The sequence below is a fragment of the Megalops cyprinoides genome, chromosome 9 (genome assembly GCF_013368585.1).
Source record: "Megalops cyprinoides isolate fMegCyp1 chromosome 9, fMegCyp1.pri, whole genome shotgun sequence".
Classification (NCBI taxonomy): Eukaryota; Metazoa; Chordata; class Actinopteri; order Elopiformes; family Megalopidae; genus Megalops; species Megalops cyprinoides.
The window spans coordinates 2,532,510-2,542,202 of record NC_050591.1 but is presented as its reverse complement, the minus strand read 5'-3'; the positions used below and the strand labels follow the sequence as shown (position 1 = coordinate 2,542,202).

Genomic DNA, 9,693 nt, shown 5'->3' with positions numbered 1-9,693 from the left:
CTTATTCCACATCTCCATGCAACCAGGAAATGCCCTGTTCCTCAGACTCACTTTTTCCAGAATGTGGTGATGCAGGTAGCTTAGTTCACACCAGCGGAGGAGCACATTGAACACTTCAGGACGTCCTCAGGGTGGGAACAGCTTAGTGCGCAAATCAGTCAAGTGCTTTGTAACTGAAGGACAGGGTTTAGGGGGCACAAGAATGAGGCATGCATGGGTTTGTTGTTTCAGCTCATCTGTTGGCCCCTTTCATGCTGCCTGTGTGGTTTTTGAGATGGGTGGCAGGTCGGACTGACAGACCAAGATGCACCAGTAATCCAGTGTACCCACACACGGCCGATGGCGAAGTGCATAGCAAGCCCCTGCTCTGTTGTGTCCTGTTCCCTTCCTTTTCCTCTGCATTTCCCCAACTGGGAATGATTTTACAATGTGAGGGTTTAGCACCCAAACTGGATAATTCAACTGGACATGCAGTTTCAGTCCTGCAGTCTGAACCAGTGTGATGACAATTTCCAGTTTTTTTTTTTGTTTGTTTTTTGTTTTTTTTTAACCCCCCTCCCGAGTCTAGCTGACCCTGTCATTACATTAGTCTTTCAAAGGGATATTAACATGCAGTTGTGCATAAACTCCATTTCTGTCTCTCCATCTCCAGCTCTGAATGTACTTGGGTTTTAACTGAAATGTTCAGTAAATTTAGCTTAAAAGATTAAAAGATAAATGACAAGAACAAGATAAGTCCTCCTGGGTGATGATGTTACTATTAGTCCTGCTGGTACAGTTTCTCACTGACATCAGCACAGCAGCGTCGCTGCACACACTCTCTGAACACTACTACTCGAACAAGATGTGGGCTGCATCATTTTCCGACCATGACTACGAGTGAGTAGTAGAGGAACATAAATGGCTTTGTTCTGCAGGGATAGGGTTTTGTTAGTGAGGTCCCACTCCCTGTACTGTTTTGGGTGATTGCCTTGTAGTGGTTTGTGAGGTCACTTAATGATGTCAGTAGAAAGGAGCCTGCTGTCCATTCACCTTTGATTTGCAATCTGAACCAACAATGTTCCAATGATAGGAGGTGCCGTTTTTCTGACAAAATGTGAAACCACATTCCTGGCCCACAGTGGTAATTAAAGATCCCATGGTATTAACCACAAAGAGGAGAGGATCTCTTCCTGTCCTGGCAAAAATCCCAATTTACTCTCTCTATCTGGCCATTTCTCAATGGCAAAATATCTGGCAAAATAAATCCTTCCATTGCTACATAAACTGATGCGGACTTCTGACAGAAAATGGCCATGAATCACATTGGTGGCACTTGAGGTGAGTCATCCACTTTCACTAAAAAGCACTCCAAGATCGATGAAAGGCATTAAGTAATTGCAATCCATGATTGTTATTGTTATTAATCATACGGTCTGACTGAAACTCAGTGACTGCATCTGAAAGGAAGCACTTGCCTCTTGTACTAGTGATCACTTTTGTTCATATTATCTAGATTCAGGGAATAACAGGTAGAAACTGGAAAAGTGCATTTCCTGAAGAACAGGCAGAGTATGATTGCGACCGGGCAGCAAGAACGTGCTGACGTATATGAGACAATCGCTAGAATGTGGCTAAATGGTTGCTAGGGTGTTGCTAGGTGGTTGCTAGGGCATTGCTAGATGGTTAGTAAGGTATATGAGGTGGTTCCTAGGGCGTTGTTGGGTGGTTGCCAGGGTGTTGGGTGCTTTGACCTGTGCCAGCATATGTGGTATGGTGGCTGTTGGGCCGAAAGGTGACCGAGCGGTAAGACTTTGAAAATGAATTGAAGACAATGGGAGGATGGATGAGTGAACGACAAAAAGACGAGTGCGGGTCAAGACAGTCTTGGATGAGTGTTGGGTGATTTGTCCCGAGGCAACATGTGAGGTACGGTGGCTATGGAGTGAAAAGTGAGCAAGTGGGAAGGCCATGAAGTGTTGGGGGGTGATTTTGAAAATGAATGGGAGTCTATGGGAGAAAATGGATGAAAAAATGACAAAAACCGGAGAACGAGTGTGGGTACAGCTTAGCTGTAAAAATGAAAAATGAACTGAAGTGAATGGGAGGATAGAGGGATGAATAAAACAGTACAAGATGAGTGTGGGTCAGTGTGGCATTCAATGAGTGTTGGGTGGCATGACCTGAGCCAGCATATGAGGTGGTATGACCATAGGCCGAAGGGTGACCGAGCGGTAAGACTCTGAAAAATGAATTGAAGTCAAAGGGAGGATGGAGGGATGAATAAACAAGTACAAGATGAGTGCGGGTCAGTATGGATTTCATTGAGTGTTGGGTGGAATGACCTGAGCCAGCATATGTGGTGCATTTGCTGACGGCCAAAGTGTGACCACATGATAGGAATTTGAAAAATGAATTGAAGTCAATGGCAGGATGAAGGGATGAATACATGAGTAAAAAAACTGATGAAAAAATGACAAAAAGACGAGTGCGGGTCAAGACCGTCTTGGATGACTGTTGGGTGATTTGTCCTGAGGCAACATGTGAGGTATGGTGGCTCTGGGGTGAAAAGTGAGCAAGTGGGAAGGCCATAAAGTGTGAGGGGGGTGATTTTGAAAATGAATGGGAGTCTATGGGAAAAAAGGGATGAAAAAACGACAAAAACCGGAGAATGAGTGCGGATATGGCTTAGCTGTATACAAGCACACCGATCCGGGTCAGATCGGACGGGTTACAGTTGGTTTGGGGTTCAATATCTCGAAAACTGTGGGAGGAGAAGCGGGACAAAATTTGGTGGAATAAGAAGAAGAAGAATAGAGCTATTGGATAACAACAGTTGTGCTTGCAATGCTTTGTATTGCAATCACACTAATAAAACTATTGGATAACAATAGTTTGCTTTCAATGCTTCGCAATCACGCTAATAAAACTATGGGAACAATAGTGTGCTTGTGAAGCTTTGCTTCGCAATAACACTAACTAGAAAAGTGCATTTCCTGAATAAAATGCAGAGTGTGATTGCGTCCCGGCAGCGGAAACGTGCTAACGTATATGAGACGATCGCTAGGATGTGGCTAAGTGGTTGCTAGCGTGTTGTTGGGTGTGGGTAGGTGGTTGCAGGTGGCAAGTGGAAGAAAAACACAAAACAACTGGATGCCAAAAAAGAAGGCAAAGGCTATTTTATTTCTCCCTTTTTTGGAAAGCAAGATAAACTGTTGTAACGATGCTGCTGCAGTCATTGCAGGCTGACGGAGGGAACAGGAACAGACAGCAGTCCAGTGGGAGGAGCAGAGGAGCGAGCTCCTCCCTCCAGCTCTGCCGGCACCATAATGTTAAAAGTAACACGTACGTAAATCCTAATGTCACCCCCAACCACAGCAAGTCAATGCATCTGTTGTCATCATTGTCTGTTTTTTTTTACTGATAACTACATCTATTGTGTGGTCAAAAATCGCATTTACATCAAGACACACCTGCCTCAACTGCATCAAGTCTTTAAGTAAACTCAAGCTGACTCGCCTATGTGCTTTCTCCCTCATAACATGCTGTCATCTGTAAAAAATGGATAAATATACATTGCATAGTTGAAACAGTAGCGGCAGTCATCATGAATCCTGACTTATTTTCTTACTTAGCACAAAAAATGCTTTTCTAGAAATTTATGTCATGAAGTGTTAGACACTTTAAGACAGGTGTATGATCATTTCAGCATGCTAATTGGTGGCATAACCATCAAGCAACTGTTAATAACATAAGTAGTTCCAGTAGGAAACTAAGGAAGCAAAATGTAGATACCAAACATGTCTTGGAATGACCACATGACTACATTGTAGATAAGTGAAAAATTCATGTAAATTTGATTTTTGACCCCACTAACACTTTAAGAAGATTGTAGAACTGTTTGGTTGAACTATAAAATTTTAGAACTTTGTATTACAATATGAAAACAGTATTATTTTGTGTTTGTGTTATAGTGCTATAATGATCCCGTAAGTAATACTTGGAGAAAAAATAATATTTATTATTTGCAATAAGAGAAGCAAAAGGGTGTATTTTTCACAAGACACAAACACTGAATAGAATTAAGTCCCAAGCTTTTGTTACAATTTTCCAAATTGACATTTGTTGGACAGTTTTTACGTTCAAGGTAACCATAATCAAATGAATAGATTCGTGACAGCAGATCTTGCTTTGAGATAAAATGATCAGTAAGGTAATGAAAAAGCAGCTTTAGCTCATATTGAGACACAGCTTCAAGCACATTGTGCATAATGTCAAATGAATATTTGTTGCATGCATGAAAAAACTGCAGCGTGTTTAGAGTTGAATTTCTCTCCACCCCATACACAGAATTAAGCTGTGGGTTTGATTCAAGGGTCTGGCAATGCATCTCAAAAGCTTTGACAGTCACAAATGACTATTCTTGGGTCATCCTCACAGAAAACACATTGGGCATCACTTTTAGTAATCAGACATAAACGGCAAAAATGATGCCCATTAAAAGACTCAGAAAAGCCAAGAATGGAATACAATCCAAGTGACTTGACTTATTGTACCAAAAACTTTTTCAGAGGATAATGGCAAATGAAGGCCTTCACTTTCAAGCTATTTGAGGTCAGAAATCAAGGGCTCAAGAATGAAATCAAAACCGTACTTCTTCAAGTCCTGACAGTGGAAAAGTGAAACTAACTGTATGTTCAGGACAGCAGAATTGAATCCGCTGGTTGCACAATCACTTCCGCGTTCTACTTATTACTGCTCGGTTGTTTCCGGTTCAACAATGGCGATGTTCTACACCCGCTGTCTACAAAGAGGTACCAAAGTTGAACATAACCAATGTTCATCGGATTTGCAGGATGACTAAAGCCCCAACCAGCAAATTAGACAAAGGATTTAAATTATATGCTGCGTCATGTATACACAGCTACGAAGATAAGAAAACAACTATTAACTAACACTAGCTAACGTCAAATGCTAGCTTTCGTTGAACAAGTTCGCTAACATTAACTATGTGTACCTATGTAAGCAGAAGGACATAGGGACTGTATAGCTAATATGCACACTTCAGTATTTGTTTTATTTATCGCAAGTCATATCGTCATTGCAATTCTGAACAATGTTATCGCACATCGCAGATTTTCCTCATATCGTGCAGGCCTATTCCTAAAGGCCCACCAACCTGGATGTTTTCCATGTGTCCCTGCTTTATCACACCTAATTTGATTGATCACATAATTTGATCAAGTTAATAAGGATAAGATGGAAACGTGTGTGTTTGGGTGATCAGAAACAAATTTACATTAAGTTAACACTGCTAATATACACCATCTAAGGCATTATAGTTATCAAGGAAAGTTAATCAAGTTTGTTTTAGTAGGGAGAGAAGGTAATGCTAAGCATTCAGGAGGGTAAGCTTCTTCTAGGAGCATGGTTCAATAATAACACACTTCTCATAATATCCTACTAGTTCTTTTCCATGAAGCAGAGGTTATATTTCTAATTTCGACCATCAAGGGTTGTTTGCTCTATGAGCTGATCAAGTGTCTGCTGCAGACCTTAGTGTGAGAGGAGATGGTGAAATTATCCCTTTGCTTTCCATTTATTACTTAAAGAACTCAATATATACATTTTACACTTGATCGTTAAACCTAACTGCCAGCTAGCTAGCTAACGTTAGTTTCAACTAATTTGAACAGATGAAACTGGGTGCTAGTTCTTTCATTAAATTAGCTAGTGATAGCTAGATTGGTATCAGTATTATCTAGCTAGCAGGTTAATGTCAGTTGCAACTAGCTAGTCACTTAGCTAGCTAGCTGGCACAGTTAGACACAAAGATGTTCATACAAATGTTCGAATAAACTTGCAAACATAAAACTATATCCAGAAAATTATTAACTTATTGTATGACTGAATAGTGAGTGAGTGAACGAGTGAGCGATTTCGGACGAGGCCTTCATCTTCGTAACGCTTCTGCTACGTAAGGTTGCTAGTTTTTAAAATGGCGCTTGTATCTTTTCACTGTAACTCTGCATGAAGATTTAGGAATTATTGCTTCAAAAAGTAACAGCGGCAGCAAAACTGTATTTCACACTATTATTATGGTTAAACTTTGCAATTAATCCAAGGTGCACATGCGTGCCGAACCGTGGGAGGGGATGGTACAGATCACTGATCAACTACGGTCCGTTACCATACCTGTCAACACTCCCGTTTTTCCCGGGAGTCTCCCGTATTTCACACCCATCTCCCGCCCCCCTCCCGTTTTGTTATTTCTCCCGGGAAAATCCCATAATTTGTATGGCCCAAACCTCGTTATGAATATTCACATCAATATATTATTCCAAGGTTGTCCAGTTGCCAGATCTTGTATGAAACGCATCCTACTCACACAATCGGCACATCATACAAATTTCAGCCCAAGTGACCTCAACCTGGCAACCTACAACCCAGTTGCGCTGTTGATATCTGCGCAGGTAGTAAACGTGGGAAGTTGAATCAAGCATCATAGAAATGGGAGAAAACGACTCAGGTGGTGCTCCGGCGAAAAAAAAAAAATATATACATGTAAATTTAACAACAGCTGGACAGAAGAATTTAATTTCATATCTTGAAGCCATATCGACAATGCCCACGCCTTTTGCAAAGTGTGTCGCACTGATTTTAATATCGGACACGGTGGGAAAAATGATGTTACTCAGTACATTAAATCACAATGGTACAATCGCGCAGTGGAGGCACAGAAGGGCACACCGTCCATTTTGACCTTCCTCACTAATGGACGGATGTTCCACAGTGCTACATTACGTGCACCACAGTGTTTCACTGCTGTGCAGTGTTTCTGTTTATGTAATAAAATTTGTAATAATAATAAAAATAAATAAAAACATGAATAAGTCACGTTATTATGTATTATGTATTTATTTATGTGTATTTAGCCTGCCTCTGCCACCATCCAGCACCACCACCCAACCCACCTCCCTGCTCCCCCCCGCTCAGAGGTATCCCGGATTTTGGTACCCAAATGTTGACAGGTGTGTCCGTTACACCACTAGACACAACAGTGATCGAAGTATTTCTTCTCCTGTTTTTGAAAATGTTCCGTCTTGAACATTCTCTAGTGTACACTCATCTCCAAGTAAACAAATAGACCGGAAATAACCGAGCAGTATTATTTTGAATCGGAAGTACATCACAAAGCCTAGTGCATGTAGCGAATTGTGGGGGCAAATTCCATAAAACAAAATAAAAACATCCCACCTTCTGAATAGAACGTTTTGAGTCAAGTGGATTGGCAGTCTCAAAGTCGTCATAATATAGTTGGATCTGTAAAGCATTCATGTGTTTTGAGAACAGTGGATGGGTCTTAAAGTAACTCCCATCATTGAAATCTCTGTAAATATTTTCATTGGATGAGGTACCTGCTTTCATCTTCTCACAAATCTCAGGGTTTCAGAACATGAATTTCAATGTTTCTAAAATAGGGATATATACAAACATGTCATTCACTGGAACCTGACAATATGTGCCAGTTTTCCTGTTATGTCTAGTATCATTTCTTATGCCCAAAACAATTTCTACAGGTTCAACAATACCCCATTTTTCACTAAAGTACTTAGCTCGTTTATAGTCCGAATTTAAACAGGAAAATGGGTTTTGAAAACTGTGTTGTTTGCCAGATCGTTTCAGTGTTTCTGCCGGTCCTGTTTCTCTGTTTGGATTTTGCTGGTTTTTGCCTCGCCTATTCCTCAACATCATCTTTGCCTGCCCTTCTGTCCTGATTGCCTGATCTGCCTGCCTTCACGGTTTGACCCTGCCTGTTGCTGTTTTGATCCTTGTTTTGCCCTTGGACTGCCTACCTGGTATTTTGACCCTGCCTGTTTTGGACTGCCTGCTTGTTTGACAATTCTGTTAATAAACGCCTGGAATTGGAGCACTCGTGGTCCATGTCTGAGTCCATGCCTGAGTCCTGACACAAATAAACATGCTAGAATGTTTCACAACCTAGTTTAGCAGTTTTGCTCGCAGTTCTTTCACTCTTGGAGCTTCTTTAGTTATCCCAATATCAATTCTGTACACTGTTGTCTGCATGAAAGTGTAGAAATTAAGGAGTGCATCATCATGCATTACGCTGAACACAAAGTGGGTTTTGAATAGTTCATCAAATGCAGAAAGGGAACCACCAGCCAGGCAAGGAATAAGCTTCTTATCAAGAGCTATGTAGAAGTGGTCAATCAGGCGGGGGGATCCACCTACACCAAACAGGTATGGCTGTTGACCTCTTTTCCGAAGGTGTTCATCAATGCTGTTGCAGGACTTTATGGGGAAACAAAACAGATAATATGCATTCCAGTTTAATTCTATAAAGGCTATGGCACTCATATCAAACTCAGTATTTTCACGGGTACCTTATTCTTATCATATAATATATTGTAAAACGTAAACAATCCACATTTAATAGACTAGTCCCAGTATATTATTTGCAAGAAAGAAACGGGTGCTTGATACCTTGATACACTACACGTCTGCTTGCCGCATCCACTGCACTTATTTTTGCGGCTCTCTTCCCTCCAGGTTGAGGTGGAAGGAGATGGATGAGCAAAAGCAGAGTGGCCACGTCACTATCCCATTCTGAAAAGAAGATTTTTCTCAACAGGGACTAAAGACACTACATACATTAGGGGAGTCCATGAAGTCCAATACTATCCCCCTCTTAACTCCACAGTCTTAGGCATATTCCTTAAGGTTCTTGCTGAACTGATAATTATGTCCAGATTCCAAGTTTTACATACACTATATGGACAAAAGTATTTGGATGTCTTACCATTACACCAACACGGACATTGTATTCAAATACATATACTTTAATATGGAGTTCGTCCCCCTTTTACCTTCACGGCCAGTGTCTGAACAATCTACCCATAATTATTATTTTTTGAGTCCCTGAGCTTGACCAATATGTATTCCTAATAGATAAACAGGTCACTATTCTGATAGAATGCTAAAAACATGAAAAACATGTAATTATTTTTTCAAGAATTATGACGCCAAAATGTTACCGGATAACAGGAACGACCCTTAGGATATCTGTTGTCTTGTTTGGGTGGTAGACAAGTGCATGTCTGAATTAAAATGTCCTTCATTTTAAGGAAGATCTGAGCTATATCAGAAGAATGAGTAACAAAGGCAATGATCTCTCTAATAGAATCTTCATAAAGCTGCTCCTCAGGACTGGTGGATCTATTCAAGGACCAGGCCAGAGCCAGTATCGTCCTTCTTGGGAGTGGTCGTATCTCTGATTTTGCAGGTACGATGAGATATGCTCCTCTGACTGTCTTGAGGCGCCACACAATGTAGCCAGTACCACCATCAGGATCGTAAAAGTGCTCCTACAAAATTTAAACAGAACATTTACTAGGCTGTCTCAGATTTCCACAACAGACGATATACAATGACAAACATTCACAGGAAAAGGGGGGGGGGGGGGGGGACAACAGACGGTGCCAAAGAAAAGAACAAAACAAAACAAAAACCAACCCTACATACCTATACAAATCCAACTGAATACAAAAAAACAAAAGGGGTGGCAGAGCCAAACAAAAACCTACCCACTCTAACTAACTTAACCAAAAATACACAGGAGCGGCACCCGCCTCTAACCTAACCCTAACACAGTGAACCCTCACATGGGGATCCCCCAGCTTACCTGTCCTCCTC

The 9,693-nt window shown here is 41.1% G+C and overlaps 1 protein-coding gene across 1 annotated transcript in view; it reads right to left on the bottom strand.

The window, feature by feature from the left end:
• Positions 1-7,980: 7,980 nt before the first annotated feature.
• Positions 7,981-9,693, bottom strand: part of LOC118782888 — a 48,260-nt gene continuing 46,547 nt past the window's right edge. Inside the window, exons 4-5 of the mRNA XM_036536501.1 lie at positions 9,341-9,365; positions 7,981-8,292 (exon numbers count right to left, since the gene is read on the bottom strand). Coding sequence (XP_036392394.1) covers positions 7,981-8,292; positions 9,341-9,365 — 337 coding nt within the window. The remainder of the gene's footprint in view (positions 8,293-9,340; positions 9,366-9,693) is intronic.